The sequence below is a fragment of the Megalobrama amblycephala genome, linkage group LG3 (genome assembly GCF_018812025.1).
Source record: "Megalobrama amblycephala isolate DHTTF-2021 linkage group LG3, ASM1881202v1, whole genome shotgun sequence".
NCBI lineage: Eukaryota > Metazoa > Chordata > Actinopteri > Cypriniformes > Xenocyprididae > Megalobrama > Megalobrama amblycephala.
The window spans coordinates 29412825-29434442 of record NC_063046.1 but is presented as its reverse complement, the minus strand read 5'-3'; the positions used below and the strand labels follow the sequence as shown (position 1 = coordinate 29434442).

At 37.4% G+C, this 21618-nt stretch overlaps 1 protein-coding gene across 2 annotated transcripts in view; it reads left to right on the top strand.

The window, feature by feature from the left end:
• Positions 1 to 5930: 5930 nt before the first annotated feature.
• rhpn2 (rhophilin, Rho GTPase binding protein 2) overlaps positions 5931 to 21618 on the top strand; it is a 29252-nt gene continuing 13564 nt past the window's right edge. Inside the window, exons 1-3 of one of the 2 annotated variants that reach the window (XM_048184986.1) lie at positions 5931 to 6220; positions 11651 to 11766; positions 17623 to 17751. In XM_048184986.1, coding sequence (XP_048040943.1) covers positions 6152 to 6220; positions 11651 to 11766; positions 17623 to 17751 — 314 coding nt within the window. In that variant the 5' untranslated portion in view covers positions 5931 to 6151. The remainder of the gene's footprint in view (positions 6221 to 11650; positions 11767 to 17622; positions 17752 to 21618) is intronic. The other variant, XM_048184985.1, reaches the window with a different exon arrangement.

Genomic DNA, 21618 nt, shown 5'->3' with positions numbered 1-21618 from the left:
ATATTACTATATGGTATTTTAGTCTTAGACCTTTCTGTTACTGTATAGCCTTTTTTATATTAAGCAAAAAATCAAAGTGCTCAAAAAGATCAAGCACTGGTTTAACTGGTGTGAAAATGCTAATAGTTGCATTCAAGTCAACATATTAGGAAAGCCTGGTTATCTTTTTTTATACCGGACTGAAATTAAACAGAATTTATGTTTTTCATGATCTTAAAAACCTGTTGATAAAGGTTTAAATACTTGAAATTGGTTTTGTGTATGGATTTGATATTAATGGTTGTTCGTAAAGGATGCAAAAATATAATAGCCTATAGGTTTGTTTATTTGTATATTTGTTGTTGTTTTATATACACAACCTAATTTTTCTAAAATAAAATTTTAAACTTTTGATTCGTAGTGTATTTTCATCATATATTTGCTCAGGGATTGATTTTAATGACTAGGCCCACATATAACCTGTACACGTTGTCCCATTTTTTGGGGAAAAAAGTAAAATATTTCAATATAAAGAAATGTAGACTATTAAAAAGAGATGTAAACATTTTTAATGAGCCACAATATTTCATGAGTGAACACACCAGGTGTGGGTGTGTAGAACCACGTGCATGAAGGATGTCTGTCTTTGTGAATTTCTGTGAAAATTATTTTTATTCTGTGTGGGACTTTTAATGACTCACTCCATCCCTCCCCCTCTCATTCTCTTTACTGAACACTTACTGTATGAGTGATATAATAGAATAAATATTAGTCATCATCAGACGCTCTTCACTTCTCTAGGCCTGATTTGCTAATACACCATTTCTTTGTGAGTGGAAAACAAAAGAAATCCCAACAGATCCTGTGGGGGTACAAAGACACCTGATGGTGCATGTAACTCTATCATGGTTGTGACATCACAAACTATGAACAGAGATCAAAGATGAAAGCTTGTTAACAATAATGTCTCAAATGTGGAGTTTGCAAGTATGTGCAAACATACAGTGGGTACGGAAAGTATTCAGACCCCCTTAAATTTTTCACTCTTTGTTATATTGCAGCCATTTGCTAAAATCATTTAAGTTCATTTTTTTCCTCATTAATGTACACACAGCACCCCATATTGACAGAAAAACACAGAATTGTTGACATTTTTGCAGATTTATTAAAAAAGAAAAACTGAAATATCACATGGTCCTAAGTATTCAGACCCTTTGCTGTGACACTCATATATTTAACTCAGGTGCTGTCCATTTCTTCTGATCATCCTTGAGATGGTTCTACACCTTCATTTGAGTCCAGCTGTGTTTGATTATACTGATTGGACTTGATTAGGAAAACCACACACCTGTCTATATAAGACCTTACAGCTCACAGTGCATGTCAGAGCAAATGAGAATCATGAGGTCAAAGGAACTGCCTGAAGAGCTCAGAGACAGAATTGTGGCAAGGCACAGATCTGGCCAAGGTTACAAAAAAAAAAAAATTCTGCTGCACTTAAGGTTCCTAAGAGTACAGTGGCCTCCATAATCCTTAAATGGAAGACCTTTGGGACGACCAGAACCCTTCCTAGAGCTGGCCGTCTGGCCAAACTGAGCTATCGGGGAAGAAGAGCCTTGGTGAGAGAGGTAAAGAAGAACCCAAAGATCACTGTGGCTGAGCTCCAGACATGCAGTCGGGAGATGGGAGAAAGTTGTAGAAAGTCAACCATCACTGCAGCCCTCCACCAGTCGGGGCTTTATGGCAGAGTGGCCTGACGGAAGCCTCTCCTCAGTGCAAGACACATGAAAGCCCGCATGGAGTTTGCCAAGATGGTGAGAAATAAGATTCTCTGGTCTGATGAGACCAAGATAGAACTTTTTGGCCTTCATTCTAAGCGGTATGTGTGGAGAAAACCAGGCACTGCTCATCACCTGTCCAATACAGTCCCAACAGTGAAGCATGGTGGTGGCAGCATCATGCTGTGGGGGTGTTTTTCAGCTGCAGGGACAGGACGACTGGTTGCAATCGAGGGAAAGATGAATGCGGCCAAGATCAGGGATATCCTGGACGAAAACCTTCTCCAGAGTGCTCAGGACCTCAGACTGGGCCGAAGGTTTACCTTTCAACAAGACAATTACCCTAAGCACACAGCTAAAATAACGAAGGAGTGGCTTCACAACAACTCCGTGACTGTTCTTGAATGGCCCAGCCAGAGCCCTGACTTAAACCCAATTGAGCATCTCTGGAGAGACCTAAAAATGTCTGTCCACTAGCGTTTACCATTCAACCTGACAGAACTGGAGAGGATCTGCAAGGAGGAATGGCAGAGGATCCCCAAATCCAGGTGTGAAAAACGTAGATCTAAAAACTTAGATCAAAAGGGTGCCTCTACTAAATACTGAGCAAAGGGTCTGAATACTTAGGACCATGTGATATTTCAGTTTTTCTTTTTTAATAAATCTGCAAAAATGTCAACAATTCTGTGTTTTTCTGTCAATATGGGGTGTTGTGTGTACATTAATGAGGAAAAAAACTTAAATGATTTTAGCAAATGGCTGCAATATAACAAAGAGTGAAAAATTTAAGGGGGACCGAATACTTTCCATACCCACTGTATGTACACATTATATATGCTCATATTTATTTTTGATGGTGAAATGAAAGAAACAAGAAAATAATGCAGAGTAGGCCTACTCATTGTTCCATTACATACTGTGCTGCTTGTTTGCTGAGACTTGTTTAATGAAATACTTAGTGAATTTTGACATTGTTTAGCAAATTTTGTTGATTATAAACTTTGAATATTCCGCAAATTGAGTGAATACTTACAATCGCTTAAAAAAAGCCATGAAATCAAGAGGGGCTTTTTTAGGCCTATAAAGCAAACTAATGTTTGGTTGAACATTAGGAAAAAGAAAACACAGGACACTGAGTATGAGATGGAGAGGGGTAGTCAGCCTGTAAATATCACAGCATGTGAAGACACTCATTTTGAAGTACCAACTCAAGAGTCGGTGAGAACAGAAGCTCCGCCCCAGTCTTATGTGTACAGTGATCTTTGCTCTCTCATTTAGTCTTAAACCTAAAGAGCCTATAGTGATATATAGCCTATATCTTATGTTAATTAAATATAATAATAAAAATATATATCACATCATATACATTTTACTCTATAACTCTATAGAAACTTTAAAAACGTAGTATCACCAATAGAGGAACAAACATACAGAGTGGAAACCTTTATTCCACCGTCATGGAAAATTTTGTCAGGCGTCTAAACCGAATAGCTCTATCTCCAGATATGGTTCACTATGTGAGCCAATAGATTGGGGTGGGGGGAGAGAGAAAAAGAAGCAGAATGCATTTTTCCTCTTGGCTTTTCCATCCGCACTACAGTCCTTTTGGCAGTTTGGAGTGAATATACACAGCCTGTTTAATGGTTGAGACACTTCCTGAACTCTAATAGTCTAGATTGCCAGTACAGAATGCATCTGTGTTTGGGAGACTGGTGGACCCAACAATTCTGTCATCAATCACTTTGTCTAATGTTCAATGTAACTGGTGTGGTCTTTCACACACACAAACACTCTCACCCATACATGCTCACTTCCATACACACATGCACACACACATTAATTATACAATCACAACTTCCTATGCCAACCCCCTTCATCTCCCATTCTCACAAACACATAGAAGCAAAACAGACCAAAAAGAAATCCTTGACATTTACTCAGATCATGTCACTACCTCGAATGGTCTGCCATTATGGATCACAAAACATAATTTGTCCAGTGAGCAACTAAAGTTCTTTGGGTGAGGTCTACGGCTGCATAGCAACTAAACTCTGCACCAGCCATGAGCGCTTCTCTGTTTCCACTGATCTGAGGTCAGCTTAACATGACATTTCTCACTCTCAGCCCATTCAGAGCAGGAAAAGCACTGCCTCGCACTCAGCTTTGTGCCTAGCCGAATAGAGGAGAGAAATGAGCGGAAACCTGTTGTTGTAAAAGTCATTCAGGCTCAGAGGAGGAACTCCTCTCTCTAAAAGTAGTCCGGCCTCCTTTACAATAAGTTGACAGATAGTCACTCTCACTCACAAATACTTTTTGGCTGCTTGTTTTTGTGCAAAAATTGTCATATTTTCTTCTTTATGCTTTGTATTATCATAGGTTAACATTTTACTGCACATTAACATTTTAGTCATTTTTACTGGACAGACAAGCCTGGGAAATAATGGGAAATGATCCTTTGGATTCCTGAGTGCCGTTTCCTCAGTGATTCTTGAGTCTTTTGTACACTTTTTGCTCCATCTAGTGGTGTACTTTTTTGGAATGTAAAGAACAGTTTCACGTGATACAAACACGCACAGGCTGAAGCAACAAAACAAACCTTCCAGGTTGAAACTACCAGAAGCATTAAATAAAGATGTTCATATTCAGACATGTAATGAGTCTCAGTTCCATGAGGTGTGGAGAATGTAGGCAGTTAAAGGTGAAGGTCTGTGGTGAGGCCTTTTTTTTCAGTCATGAGCCAGTCATGGCTGTCCCAATTATCACTATTTTGATTACCCAGAGTAATTTTAAGGACAACAACATTCAAAAGCTGCAAAATCTAGCTTATGCATCTTCAATGTTTTATCAAGCATTCTTCTATTCTTTTTCTTTTGTTTTTACAGTTACACCCTTGCACACATGAAAAAGCACATACAAAAGTGTGTTGACAGGAAGAGTATTTTATAGATGTAGAGAGTGCCCTATAAAGGAAACAGGAGATCTGTGATGAGTTACATTTTTAATTGTATAAAGAGCTAGAAGTAAAGGTGATTTAAAAAAAAAAAAAAAGAGGGCTAATTGATATTACAAAACTAATCAAAGCTCAAACCCTAACCAAAATTCTGAATCAGTCCACCCTTGGACACACTTTATTCCAATGAAAACTTTTCTAGAAGAAACAAAACCAACCTATGAGATAACCTATCTCATTGTCTGTCAAAGCATAGCTCAGTAAATATGAGTAAACAAGTTTCATATGAGGCTAAAGTGTTGCATGAGACCAGTTACAACAGCTTTGACCTCAAATCACTGGCCCCAATGTCTACACACTGTCAGACAGCATTGATCCAGTTCTCAAAGAGGGAAACATGGCTAACGTGAGCTCTCTCGCTCTCTCTCTCTCTCTCTCTCTGTGTGTTTGTGTAACAGTATGTTATGAGGGAATTTACTCATACTCCAGGGCTGAAAGGGCAAGAACAAAAATAACCCCCCAGACATTATTAAGTGGCTGTAGGATCTGAACAGAAAATCACAGACGGATTTGTAACAGCTGAGCTCACCCCATAAAAAGTAATAATCCTTGGCTTGACTTACAAGCTCTAAAGCATGTGGAAAAATGTCCCCAATGCATAAAACAATGTCTTTTTGTGTTAGAGAGTGTCTGGCATACTGAAACCACTCCATAAACCTGCTAAATTTAACACCTGGAATCTAGACACTAGAGGGCGCTTTTGTCCTAAATACAGAATGAAAATTATTGCCAGTGCTTTCACACACAGAAACCCCCATAAAATAAATGATAAAAAAAAATGAATAAAAAAACACCCCCATAAAATAAATGATTAAAAAAAAATGAATAAAAAAACACCCCCATAAAATAAATGATTTATATATATATATATATATATATATATATATATATATATATATATATAATTTTTTTTTAGCTAATTGCATAACTGATGGGTCTGATAGCAGACTGAGTTATCCTATGAGTAGACAAAATAATGCTCTTTACAGCACTGTTGTAATTTGAAAACTAGGATGTAGTTGTCAGAAGTTGGTAGGCTACGTTGTGGACTATCCGTCTAGTTATACAGTCACCAATGTCTGAGCTAAATATAACATTGATGCTGAGCCTTTATAAGCAAGTCGAATCGGGGGCGTGGCAATTGCGCAGGTAAGATCAGACAGACTCCGCCCACTGAGGGGCAGCTCCTCTGACTCGTGACGCATCCGGAGCGGGGCGGGACGGGGAAGTACAGCGCAAATAGCGAATGCTGAATGTGATTAGGAGAGTTTGAACAACAGTAGACGGAGCATCAACAGATATCTGAGATCTCCTTGGAGACACACACCTGTTGGGCAAGAACTTCTTACGACTTCTACTTTCTGAATCGGTTGAGAATTCAGAAATGACGGACACTCTTATTCCCAATGGTTGCAAGACCAACGGACCGGTGGAGAATGGATACTTCAAAAAGGTAAGAGAGACTCGAAGTTTATTTCTGTTTTTCTCGAAGGTTCCGTACTGTCTGACGTTAAGTTCCTCAAGGCCTTTTATTAGTCACGGTTTTAGATGTAGCATCACTGCAGTTTTGCTAGTAAGTTATCGTTTTGAAAATATTCGTGGCTTATTTTTATGTTCTTTCATGAGTTGTAAAACGTGAAGTGTAGACAATAAAGTGAAGCAGCAGGCGTTCAGCCTCTTTCCTTCATAAGGTGTTTGTAATAGGATCTGTTGAGATGAACGCACATCTGCGGGGCATGTGGACGTTGGCGAGCTCTGCTGCCCACAAACAATGCCAAGGGAAGACAGTTTAGACTCAGAAGGCTACCAATTAACCCTGTCTATAATTTCTTATTTGAAGGTTCAATATCCCACTGCTTTATGTATTTTATTCACATATTCGTTTGGTTTCTTAATTACAACTTTTATTTCAATGTTCCTTAAAAATACCATGCTATCCATAGTTACTCCATGTAGTGTTTCTACAGTAAAAACCTTAGCAAATTGTTATTAGGTGTAGGGCTGCAACTAATTATTATTTTTAGAATTGATTAAACTGTCAATTATTTCTTTGATTAATTGGTTAAAAATAATTTTAATGAATTATTAACACAAATTGTTATTCCATATCCTGTCCAGTTTTGTCCTTCCAACAATGTATCGAATATATCTTAAAAATTATAATATAGAAAAACAAAAGCGCAGACTAGGTATGAGGGAGGAACACATTCACCCATCTGAACATATTACATTTATACTCCATTACAATAGTACATTTACTGCTCTTATATAAAACACAATACAATTACTTGTGATGCATGTAGAATTTTATACTTACATTTGATATCTATCAAGAAATGTTTTAGAAAAATGTCTGTTTTTGCCAGAGCTATTGCATTGCTGTTCAGTTGCGCTCTGTCTGACTCACCTGCATTCATGCGCTGGTACTCATTCACTGAAGTCTGAAGATCAGTCTATGATAAAATTTGTTGTCAATTATTGTAGAGTCTATACAAATGTATATTCTAATTTGGAGCCACTGCCATCATAAATTTATAAACATTACAGAAGACAATCCCTTATTATATATCATGATTTTGCAGAACTATCATATTTGGAGGGAAACTGGTTACTATGGTGAATTATTTGTAAGCAAGATCTGCTTTTGGCATTTTCTTGTCTTTTATTTGGACTTAGATTTCTTTAAATTGAGGTTCTGCAGTGATCGTGGTGAAATTGGTTCAGTGTATTTGTAAATAAACCATTGAGTGACTACAGGATTCGGTATTACTCTTCACACTTATACATGCTTATGAATATCTTGTGTCTTCTTGTGTGTGACTGAAGTCAAGTGTGCACATCTATATGTGTTTGCTGATTTTGGAAGGGTAACGTGTGACAGGTTTCTGGCATTTATCCTGGACTCTGGAATTTTGTTTTGTTAGTGTGAATGGCAACTGAAGAGGTCTGTTGTCTCTTGAGCTCACCTCTCTTTGTGTTGAGAGTATCTATTGGGCTTTGTTGTTCAGGGCTTCTTATTGATATTAAAGTGGTTGTTGTAAAACTGGCCTGGATAGTGATCAGTTTCTACAGTTTCTCTTGGGATGTTTTTCTGAAGGCCCTTCCACAGGAAACAGCAAAATGAATCACAGACTGGGTTTTCTGAGTTAATATGGGCAGTTAATATGGTTATTGTACTGCAAAGCTGAGGAAATGCTGTTTGTTTAGAACATTTCCTGTGTCTCATTTTCATTTATTACATGAATTCTTTGAAAATTAGTGTGGTCGCTGTCTACAGCGAGAAGGTTTCAGGCCTGTTACCAGGTGGGGGCTGGTTCAGAGCGGTGATGTGGTTTTGGTCCATTTCCTCCTGAGCTGATCCTACTTGGGCTGTGCTACATGGAGAAACTGAATCGCAGATTCAGCATTTTTTTTCCAGTTTTCCTCCTATTAGCGTTGCATCTGCCCAGTGACAGTGCATAGCCAAACCACAAACATTAATGAAACACAGATGCTCCCATCTCATGTCCTGGCATAGGCAGGAGAAACTGTTCAGTGCTTTAGGATTAGTATAACATGGCTTCTGAACATCTCACAGGCAGCATTATGTAGACTAAGTAAAGTGATCAAACAGCTGTGAGTAAGAAGGAAAGAGTGCTCCTTAAACTAAAATGAAAACATTCATCAGAATGGCATATACTCTGTGTTATGTAATTCTTTAATGTTTACTGAAGCACAACTTTGTGACCCCAATGCGGAGACAGAACGGTTAGTCACTGGCACATTTTTGTCCAAGGCTGAGAATAGAAATTAACATTTGTTACTGTACTCTCATATTTGTGCGGATACCCGCCATATATAACAGTTGCATAATGTTGAACTCTTATACAACTCAACTGAGGGCCTGTTTTCTGTCACATTTGTCCCCTGGTTTGATTAGGACCTTGTTTCTGCTCTGCCTGCACTATTAGTCCAGGGTAATTGCTGTATGATTGTGGAAAGCAGTTACGCTGGCAGCTCTTTGGTTCTGCTCCGCTAAACATTGACCTGGTCAGTATTCTAGAATGTGCAGAGGTCATGTCTGGTCCCTTTGACAACCACAATTGCATGTATTGAGACAACCCATGTTTACACGGCAGCAGACTATGGTTTTCTTGTTTAAGGTTTCTACATTCGCATTCAGTCAGAGGCTCTCTACACTGCACATTTTCGTATCTCAAGTGTTGCGGTTTTTCATGTGAGGTTTTGGTAACTCGTAGAGACGGAGATATGAGCTGTGTGTTATCTGAAACTTTTAGATGTATTTACTGTCTCTCTTCCACCAGAGCTGTTCTCATCTGCACTTATAAATAAAGCATTGTAATGCCACAGTCTGTTAATTAAGATTTGATAGATAAACCTTGATAGTAGGGCTGCACGATTTGGGGAAAATGTCATATTGCGATTATTGAGGTCAATATTGCGATTGCGATTTGCGATAGCGATATAATAAACAAATAGTATCATGAGTCATCTTGCTTGGTTCTCAATGAAAATACACACACAGATTACTGATAATGCTGAAATGTGTATTTCTCAACTCAAACTAGCAACAACAGCAAACAAATGCACAGCGTTTTCAAATTAAAATATTTTTATGAAATTAAATAACATCTTTGCATTACTGCAAACTTGTTATAATCCCATTTAAGATATTTGTTTCTTTACTAATCTGTAGTGGTTCAACGGATCACAAAACTCACGGTTCGGATCACATCATGGTTATGACGTCACAGATCGGATCATTTTTCAGATCAGCACAAAAAAAAAAAAAAAAATTGGATGGGGGTAACTTAACTTTGCATTTATTACTTAGCCCACTTAAACTATTCTGATACCATAGCATAAACTGCTAGCCTAAATAATACATTATTAAAGGCAAGTGAACAGACTGTAAAAAGAACAAATACTGTACACCAATTACAACAAGCATAGATAAATACTACATAAAGTTACAAATAAAGTATAAGGTCTAACTGTAGTATTAATTTTCATGCACAGAAATGTAATAATTAAATGTAAAATGACACTGTTCATTGTATAAATTTAATATAGATTAATCTTTGTTAAAGCTGTGTTTTGTTGTTTGATTTACATGACAGACAACAGCAGGTATTTATAGGTTGCTGTCACTTTAAGAGTAAGACATGCACGCACACATCGGACAGATATACATCCGAATTCTCACCTCGTTCAGTTAAGACATAACTGAATGTGTTTACATGAATACTTGCTGAGAGGGGTATTTTGACTGACATAATGCGTGTATGTGACCATCCAAGTGCATTGAGGACGCGAAAGAGAAATCAATTTGGAGTTCGCGAGCTATAACGCGCCTCTCTCTCTCTCTGTGCGCGCGAGCGTTGTATGTATGTGCGTCATTTGCGCACCGATAACAGCGCTGCGAGCGATACCGAATTAAATCCTCTTTCCTCTTCAACCACTACTAATCTGGGTTTATAATCTTATAGCCAAAATATCGCCATATAACAGAGGTAGCGTTTTTTCTTGCCACCAGTTCAGTGACCGTTTGCTGCGCTTCCATCTTTACCCGTTCTCTGCGCTGCACACCGGAAAAGTCATGACCATGCGCGCCACACATGCCACTGCCTAAACTGAAACTGACTGGTCTTCTTTTTATTAGCGGTGTATAAAATGGGCAAACAGCTCTCCGATAATGGGTTGTTGTGTCCACACATGTATTTTTTTTATTTATTTATTAACTTATTATTATTTTATTTCATAAAATCGCAGCATTTTGCGTCATATAATCGCACAAGCTTGACATCGCGATTGCGATTGCGATATGATTAATCGTGCAGCTCTACTTGATAGTAACCAATAATAAAAAAAAAAATTGTCAAATAAGACTTTCAGGTAGTATGAAATTCACCGGCTTTAACATTTACTTAAGTCACTGTGCTTCCAGATGTTATTCAAGGCTGTTGCCAGAATAGAAAATAGGATTGACTTGGTTATTCATGCATATAGGTTTTTCAACCTGCTAACATAACAATTCAAAAGTCACATTAGTGAAATTTGGGTGAAATTTTGTGAGCATAAAAGGTCCATTGTCCATTCTTAATAGTATAGCAATACAAGAAGTACCACTCCACAGAGGTCACCTTCCAAACCAAACAGCTTTCCATGGCTACTTCATGTGACTAACTTGAACCTGATGTGAAATCTATGATTTCTACAGTAAACTGTGTAAATTAAAGATTGTTGGATTGATTTACCCATAAATTAATGGGTAAATCTGCTGTTCACACAAACATTTACTATCAGTATGAATCAAGCAGTCAGTTTCTCATAACTTAATACATTAGGACCAGGTTATAATGAAATAAAAATTCAGATCACTTGACCCTTCAAAGCTGGTGCTCTTACCTCTGTGCTCAGTCATATCTAGTGTACATACTTTTAGAAATAGACATGTTTTCATAATAGGATCTCATAGAATGTTTGTCAAGATAAGAGCAGTAAACGGTTTATTTTAACCATCTATATTGATACCAGCCTCCTATAAATCAGACTTCCTCCCTCAGCTATCAGATTTATGACAGATAGATACTCTCTATAGGCGTGTCTGGGTGGGATATTGATCTCCTTACATCACGTACTGTGTACGCCACACCTTAATGACATAGCAAGGTGTATGAGTCGGCTGGCATGTGCTTGTGTATTTATCATTTATAGGAACAATGGAATGCATGCATTTGTAGTTTATAAGACTGTGAAATGTTCACAGCGTATAAAAACATGCAATAAATTCATTTTATATTAGCTGTCAATAAGGAGTCCCCACCCCAAGAACAATGTGAACTGTTGTTAATCTCTTTCTCTCCATCTCTTTCTCTGACAGGGATGTAATCCATTTGCTCAGACGGGCCGCAGTAAACTTCAGAATAAAAGGGCACTTCTCAACCAGCAAATCATCAAACAGATGAGGATGAGAGCTGGAGCAGAGAACCTTCTCAAGTAAGTCAAGCACACTTATGTGTGGACACAAACACAAGGGCAAGCGCTCATTTATCACCCTCACATCGCATGTTAGTTTACGAGCATGTGTGTGGATATGCAAACATATGCAGGACATCTTTCCCTAAATAACCCAATAATGTTTAAATGCATTGACGAAACAAGTTTATTTATTTATTTATTTTTTAAAGAAAGTTCTGTAGTCTTTCATTGACAATTTTACTTTGGTTGCATAACAACATCTGTCTTGAAGTGTCTGGCACTGGACCATAGAGCCCTGGCTCTGTTGGGTAAATCACTGCCCTGTTTTGGAGGAATCCGTTGCTCTTTTTTTGGTGAGGTTTCAGTCAGAAGCCTTGCTGCTAACCTTTTGTCAAAGAATTTCTCTGTTTGTATGTGTGAATGTGTGCAGAAGCAAGTGTTTGGAGCTCATCTGCACTCTGATCTGGCTGTCAGGCATACCTTTAGCATTTTTACCTTTAGATTTGGAGTTGATGATAGACACAGTAACATTGTGCCTTTGTTAAAGCTGATGACTAAAGAGGCTAGGAATGCTATATGTGAGATTTTTCAGACCTGATAGATACCAGTGGAGCCAAGAGCCAGGACACTGAAACCTTAAAGTATAACTTCGTCAATTTTCAACCCGCTTTGTATTGTTACAATGTTGATAGTATATGTAAATGAAAAATGTTTACTCGTTCTCTGTTACCTGGACAGAGAAATTCACATCTATTTGTCAGCAAAAGTCCACCGGATGATGTGTTTGCTCCAGGGTTTTCGTGAAAACTACAGATTATACTTTCGCCCACCTCATACTGTCGGATCAACAAAGGGTTATTAACAAAACGGTCATTGTAAGGCTAGGTTTATCACTGAAAATTGTATCGCACCTGTCTACTCTTTAGACAGCATTATGGTAAAAACAGCGTCTTGCTTTGCTGACAGAATGACAGTTTCTTTCAGTTTTTTCCCCCTCCTTTTGGCCTAAAACACTGTGTTTGTGTAGTCATCCAGTTTGAAATATTGACTACAAACACAGGTTTTTCAGATTTTCCATTGTGGCATTCTCTCCATATTTAGGATTCTTCGCAGTAGGGCTAAAAGTTTACTAAGAAGTATTTCCTCCTAAAGCAAGGAAGTATTTGACTCTGGCGTATCCATAGCAGACTGGTGGGAGTGGCCTTGGATGGCAACATGTGAGTGCATTATGGGTGTTGACGTTTTCCTACCTATTTGGCAAAAGGAAAGTTTTTCTGTTTTCTTTAGTCAGGTAGCACCGTTTTCAAAAATCTTTTCCACTTTCTGCTGTATAGGCAGCCACATTTTATTGAAAGCCCATTTTGCCAGAGATGAAGTACCTCTTTAATATCTTAAACTCAATTATAAACTCAATTTATTTTGATAAGTATGTTCTTTGAGATGCATTTACCATGCAAGTTCTTTTTCGAACATTCTAGCAGCCAGCTGTCAGCTAGGAAATGCTGACACTGATTTGAATGGTAACCGCTGGTCAGCCATGCGTACTACTATAGCTGAACTAGACGAGAGAGGAAAAAACTGTCTGACTAAAAAAAAAAAAAATATGCAAAGTATCATGCAAATAATTTTTTAGTGTCACCTTTCTGATGTCATGTTGCATGCTAATATGGTGTCAAGGGGAAGTTTTCATACAGAAGAACACATCAGTTTAGAGAATGTTAATGCCTTGGTGTTTCTAAAACGAATCATTTTGAATTTGAATTTTGAATTGAATTTTCACTTTGTAACTAGTAATGTGTTTTCAGTTGTTGTCCAAACTGAATACTGTGGGCCCACTGGACTGAAAACCTAAACCAAAAATATTCATTTTAAATTAGCCTTTGTTAAAATTAATAATAATATGTATATTTTTCTATGAGTACATTAACTTTCTTCAAATGATATGGCTTAATGACAAAATTGACAAAACAATATAATTTTGCATGTGTCAGTGTTGATCAAGGATATGTTTTATTGGCACACACTAATTATGACATGCAGTAAACAGAATGCCATTACCTCAAAATGATAATGATAATGATATTTATGTTTTTGAAAGAAGTCTCCTCTGCTCACCAAGGTTGCATTTTTTTTTTGTTTTTTGTTTTTTTTTTGTTCAAAAAGTAAAAGTTCAACCGTAAAACGATAACATTGTGAAATATTATTATAATATAATATATGTTCAAATGTAATTTATTCCTGTGATGTCAAAGCTGAATTTTCAGCAGCTATTACTCCAGTCTTCAGTGTCACATGATCTATCAGAAATCATTCTAATATGCTGATTTGGTCCTCAAGAAACAGTTGTTATTATTATTATTATTTTTGTACTTAACAGTGCCACTTAAAGTTGCCGTAGAACGTGTTTTCAAAAGATGTAATATAAGTCTAAGGTGTCCCCTGAATGTGTCTGTGAAGTTTCAGCTCAAAATACCCCATTGATTTTTTTTATTTTTTATTCATTTTTTTTAACTGCCTATTTTGGGGCATCATTAAATATGTGCCGATTCAGGCTGCGGCCCCTTTAAATTCTCGTGCTCCCCGCCCCCCGGAGCTCGCGCTTGCCTTAAACAGCATAAACAAAGTTCACACAGCTAATAAAACCCTCAAAATGGATCTTTACAAAGTGTTCGTCATGCAGCATGTCTAATCGCGTAAGTATGGTATTTATTTGGATGTTTACATTTGATTCTGAATGAGTTTGATAGTATGCTCCGTGGCTAAAGCTAACATTACACACTGTTGGAGAGATTTATAAAGAATGAAGTTGTGTTTATGAATTATACAGACTGCGAGTGTTTAAAGAATGAAAATAACGACAGTCTTGTCTCCGTGAATACAGTAATAAACGATGGTAACTTTAACCTCATTTAACAGTACATTAGCAACATGCTAATGAAACATTTAGAAAGACAATTTACAAATATCACTAAAAATATCATGATATCATGGATCATGTCAGTTATTATTGCTCCATCTGCCATTTTTTGCTGTTGGCCTTGCTTGCTTACCTAGTCTGTGCACATCCAGACGTCCTGCCCTTGTCTAATGCCTTGAACATGGACTGGCATATGCAAATATTGGGGGCGTACATATTAATGATCCCGACTGTTACGTAACAGTCGGTGTTATGTTGAGATTCGCCTGTTCTTTGAAGGTCTTTTAAACAAATGAGATTTATTTAAGAAGGAGGAAACAATGGTGTTTGAGACTCACTGTATGTCATTTCCATGTACTGAACTCTTGTTATTTAACTATGCCCAGGTAAATTCAATTTTTAATTCTAGGGCACCTTTAATATTTTTGAGGAAACCATAATACAATAAGGATTCTTTGATGGATAAAGAAAAGGACTGCATTTATTTTAATCGTAATTCTTTTGTAAAAATGTAAATGTCTTTACAGTCACTTTTGAATTTAATGCGTTCTTGCTACATGAAATGATTCATTTCTTTTTAAAAAAATGATCAAAAGTTTGAATGATAAACCTACATATATTTTGGTCACTTTTTTATACTTTTTTTTTTTTTTTTTTTTTTTCAGCTGATAATTTCAGTTTATCTCTGTTTTTAAAATACTGTAACTTGTTGCAAATTGTGTCAGGACAAGGAAGCTCTGATTGTACTTTGGTTTGATTGTGGGATATTTTAACATTTGCATGATTTGTAACTGGCAAGGGCTATTAGATTGTCTTTCAGATTTCTATCAGTTCTGTTCATGGAAGCTTTTATATAAATGAAACATGAGCTGATGAGAAGCACTGACATCTTATCTGCGAACACCCACACTCATGCCTGCGCAGGCATTCAGAAAAGACAGATAATTGTGAAGTTTACTGAACTGCTGTTGCATCTTGTTGTGAAAACCACAGCTCATACATTACATTACCTCTCTCAAAAGCTCCCAGAGTTTTTCCCATAGACTGGTTTTTCCCTGTACTATGAGAGCACACACTGTAACACTGGACAAACCAGTCGCCATGGGGATGTTAAGTGTGTCTGTCTCCATGGTTTTGAAGGACACACCTGCTGGGTTGGTCCTTGGAACAGAGCATTTGATTGGCACTGACGTCAAAGTGGCTTTAAATCTTAATAGAACAATAAAGTTTGGACCAGCTGTTTTGACTATATCTTTTGGTGATATGTTGGGGCTAAAATCTATGTTGCCTGAGTTATTGTCATCTGGCATTGGCTGGCATTTGGATGGATATTGTGAGCTGGTTGACTAAAACAAGGCTGGATCCAAGCAGATACAAGGCATAAAGCGCTTTGGTGCTTTTAATCCCAAAGGAATGTTTCTATATCTAGTCAAATTCCCTCTAGTCAACAGGTGAGAGTTGTGACAGGTACATTAGTGAGGTCATTGCAGTGCTTATAAGGGTGTGCAAATGGCCCTGAGGTCTTCTGTCAGCCTGTTTAACACATCCACATAGGCACGTACATAGACTTGCAAAAATGCATGTCAGCAGAAGCTGTTAAAATTAGGCTGTTTGAGAGGTGACTGTAGCGGGTATCTCACACGTACATGCAAACACTGCCTGAGGATCTCTCTGTCGATACTTCAGTGAAACGCTCTAATTGCTTCTGTGTTTGCTGTGTGAGTCAGATCTAAAGAAGTCCTGGTATGTATTTTAATGATATATATGAGTCATTTTTAGTCATTAGAGCCGGGTGTCTGAGTGTTTTTCTTTACCTGAGCTCATTAATATTGGGATGAGGTGTGGATTCTTGCTCAATCTCTTTTCCTTTCATTCATAGCTGCATATCTTCAGAGGCGATCTGGAATGTTCCCTCATTCATGGGCCTCAGAGGTTTGTGGTTCATGGGAGAAAGGATAGCCACATAATAGATCAATTGTAAGGAAGTCGTCTGCTTTTATTAACCAACCCCCCCCCCCATATGCCTACTATAATGTCTCTCTCCCTCTCCCTCTGTGTTTCTCTTTTTTCTGATCTAAGCGGCTGTAATCTACATTCTTGTGTGTTTGTTTGAGTGAGCTACCATGCCCGACCGGTTTCATTGAGTGCTAATTTTGTGACGTCCCGCCCTGCCAATGTGCCTTTGGGTTTGTGTACAGAATAATACTGTATACGCCTCATGAGGACTTTAAGATGTTTTTAGACCCCTTCTGCTGTTGAAACTGAACCACTGTATTATAATAGTGTTGGGTATTAACAAAGGACAAACATGGCTCATAAAAGTTATATTCACTATAAAATTCTGATCATTCTGATCTACATTGTCACAGACCTCAAGGGCCCACTGAAATAAGAAATCATGTAACCGATGGAATCAGTATTCCTTATTAAAGGCACAATATGTAAGATTTTTGGATTAAAATATCCAAAAACCTCTAAAACAGTGTTATATATTTTGTTGACTTGTGTTCTTAGTCTCCAGTTGAACCTGACCTGCTCACTTTCACCTCACTTCCTCTCATTGACAAGATTTTAGAATAGAAGTCAAAGATGAAACGGGGTCGCTATGCAAATGTTTCTATAATGTGTTGTTTCATTGGTTTTAGTCAGGCATATCTCTTTTTTTTCTATTTAGTATGTGTTTGATCAGGGCTGTGTTGTTTAATTCTAAAGCCTTTCTTTGACAAGAGTGGCTGTACTGCACATTTGCCACTTACTTCTATCATGTGCCTGGAAGCACACAAAATAACAAAGGCCCCAGTCTTATCAGGCTCTCCCTTTTTTGTATTGCAGATGTTGAACTAGCATGACATTTCAAACCAGAGACATTGTGAAATTGTGTGACTTATGCCATATTGTTTGGCGAGTTACTGTAGATATGACCTCTGTTCATCCTCTCTCTCTTTCTCTCTCTCAAGGGCGACGTCCAATAATAAGGTTCGGGAGCAGGTGGTGCTGGAGTTGAGTTATGTCAACTCAGATCTGCAGCTTCTTATGGAACAGCTGGAAGGACTCAACAGCTCTGTGGAAGTTTATCAGAACGTACAGTAAGTACATGCACACATAGCACTGATTAGGATGAAGATACAGTGAGAACTTACTCAAGGCAGATTAAGATCCATTCTAGAGACAGAATGCACAGTTACTACTCACACACAGTTCATCTGGGCACACAGAGCCTCCCTAACGAAAGTAATGTAAGGGGTGTGCACAGAATGATATATAAGAGCAGACTCCCTGCTGAACTCCCTGCTCACTGCCCTGTATTATCACATTTTCTCTACTTATCCAGTAGGAAATTGTGGAATGTATTTAAATATGGTTTGAGTGTTACAACAGAACTGAGAGAACTACATGGTTATTGGTAGCTGAAACCATAACAAAATTGGGCAAAATATTTAATGAAAAAAAATGCAGAAGGGCCAGGGAATGTGTAGAGTTTAGTGAATGTTAGATGTTTGAATTTTGTGGAAATCAGCAAAGCTTCTTTAAAAAAAATCAGTGGCTAGAGATTCCATGTAAGTCTGCGCATAGATTTCCTGTGAAATGATCTCAGAATAAATTTGGTGAGCTCCTGCTACACAGTCATAAGGCCTTCCAGCAGAAGATTTAAAAAATCTCTCCATCAGTAAATTGAAGGACAATAATGGAAATGTTAGTAGATCTGAAACTGCACAAATCGTTATTTGTAATCCACATAGCTTTTACACTAACACTGTGTCTACACCGGACACAAGTGGTGCGAAGTGACAAAAGACAATAGAACCCATTATACACTGTAAAAAAAATCCCAGTAAAATTTACGGTAAAAAAACGGCAGCTGTGGTTGCCAGAACTTTACCGTAAAAAATACAGTAGCAACGTAAAAAAAAATCTGTTAAATTTACGGTAAAATAACGTATTTCATTAACTTATATAATGTTAATTTACCAACCTAATGAAGTACTAATATCTGTTTTGTACCTTTATAATACAATGACAGTCACCAAACACAGTGGTGATGAGAGTTACATGATGAATCAAAGTTCATCACAAGCAGCTTTTCCACAAGCTGAGGAGGACAATACTAATATATAGAAGGTGCACACAGTGTCATTCACACACACACTAAACACCATCATGGTAACATGCATGAAATTTTAAAAATGCAATAAACATTAATTTAACAACATTAGATGTAACATAAAACCCTAATGTACATAACTGATTAGAAAAAAATGAGAAAAACTAAGAAGAAACAGAGTTATTTCAACGAAAATATATCAAATGTGAAGTGTCACGCAGGGAATTGTGGGAATGTCAATTTACGGTTTTTCACTGTAAATTTTACAATGAATTGTTATTTTTCACTTCCAAAAACTGTGAATTTAACGGTATTTTACCATAAAATTACATTAAATGTACCGTTAGATCTATTACAGTTATTCACCGTATATAGTACGGAAACTTTCTGTAAACCAATTGACAGTTTTTCACCGCAGCATTTTTACAGTCTTTTACTGTTAAAATCATGGTCATTTTTTACAGTGTAATCAGTGATATTGTCTACACTAGATGCAGCGCGACATGAGCGAAAAATCTCTGACAGTAAACTGATGCCTCGTTCTATTGATGAAGTACTGACATGAAGGACAAATGCTTTGCAACGGGCGCTTTGTCGCGTCCAGTGTATGAGATCGCAGCAACTTGCAAACAACAATCCAACAATCCCATCAAATCCCAATGGACACACCTTTTTTTTTTTTTTTTTTTCTTGTTTGAGAAGCTTTTTCACTCAAATATATACATCACAATAGGAAAGAAAAGACTATTGCAATTTCCGTTTCTTAATGACTTTGAAATCATTGCCACATGACTGCCACAACAACAGCAATAAACTGAATAAATACCTGGAAACAATGTGTTTTGAGCACCAGCAAATCTGAAAAGATCTGTATACATTGCTGTATGCCATGCATTTTATGCCAAAGACTGATGAGCATGGCTTGCAGCACTTAAATTAAAATACACCCCATAAAGGTATATGTGTGCACTTATCATTTTGAGAACAAAACCCCCCGAAATACACCTGTGTAGCTGTGTAGGATATGAGCGCCTATCAGTTTTCAGTGTAGCTATCTTCGGGCAGCTTGATGTCATCTACACACTCATTAAACTTTGATGGGTGAGGCACTGACAAAAAGACATTATTGCGACACTGTAAAGTGATGGTGCTATGAAGCCATGTGCTATTTTAAACCATGTTCATAGCTTGGAAAATATGCTAATTTGACTATAAACACTGGAGACCAGAAACACAAAGGATAATTCCGCTATGAGTCGAGCGACACTTCCGCTTTCAGGAAAAAGGTAGATTGGAGGGTCTCCTCTACTTATGCTACCCAATGATCACTCCTTTGCTATGTACCCTTATATTTGAGAAATAATCTAAACTTGGCTGAAGTTTAAAGAGAAGACAAGACTTGGGATGCAGGTTCATTGGTCAGTCGAGTTCAATCAATCTTCTCAAGTTTTTTTACCTTAATCAAATTCCCAATAGAAAGAGACTCCACTCCACAAAACTGGTCAGATTTATGCGTAGGTGGTTTGACAGATTGACGATTCTGGTGAATCCTCAGGCACATCCTCCCTTCTCACTCACAAGCCACATGTGTCCCCCCTCACGTGTCAGAAGAGGATGTGTGCAAGTTTTCTTTTTAATTTTGTGTTTCTGCTTCCTTTTCCATAGCATGTATGATGAATTCTCTGACTCTCATCAGATTCTTTCAAAATCACCATATGTGAAAAAATGTCATTGCTTAGAATCGTCATACCCTAAGATAGATGGCAATAGAGAGAGAAAAACATGTCATCTATATTCAAGGATGTTTAAGCGATTCTTTCATTAGGCATACAAATCCTGCAGTCAAAATGAAAGGATTCATTAGTGGCACTGCAGTCATGCTTTTGTGACCGTCACGCTGTGTATGTTGTGTTTATTTTGTAGTCCTTGAGTGTGTTTCCTTGGTTACCGTTGGATTCTTGTCTTCTTTAAATCCTCTCTAAGCCCTCTTGCCTCTCAGACCACTGTGAGTGAGGCTGTGTGCACGTATACACCCTTGAGTGTCTTTGGCCTGCTTCACTCTCTGCATGAGAACAGCCGTCTTTCTCTGCTCTAAGAAAGCTCAGCCATATTTTCAGCTCAAACCCTGCTTAACTGAGCAGGGCTGGCCTAGTTCTTCATCAGCATTAGCTTCATAACATGTTGAGGCTTACAGTTAGAGGTTTGTTGCTCTAGGCCAAGCACTAATGAAAGAGTGTTTATCCCCTGTGCCTGGAGGGTTCATAGTAAACTAGAAAAACCTCCTGCAGACATCTGCACCTGATTCTGAGCCCCTGACCTACATTTATAATTATAACTCACTGTAAAGCTGTAAACATGAGAGACAATCACCCTTTTTTTTCTTTTAAGTAAAAGTATGCTATGTGTTAACGGGAAAGTTCACCCAAAAATGAAAAAAAATTAATTTATTCACCCTCATGTTGTTCCAAACTTGTATGACTTTCTTTCTTCTGCTGAACACAAACAAAGATATTTTGAAGAATGCTTTAACTGTTTTAGTCCATATAATGAAAGTCATTGGGGTCCAAAACAACAGCATTATAATAAATATATATATATATATATATATATATATATATATATATATATATATATATATATATATATATATATATATATATATAATATATAATATATAATATATAATTTTTTTTATTATTTATTAATTTTTCAAATGATCATCTTTTCCCATTTTGGAGAACTTTAACCAAGGCACAGGTTTGTTGACTCTGAAAGGATTAGTTCACCCAAAAATGAAAATTCTAAAAAATGCTGCGTAACAAATGAGTTTCATTCTCGTGTGTTATGCAGC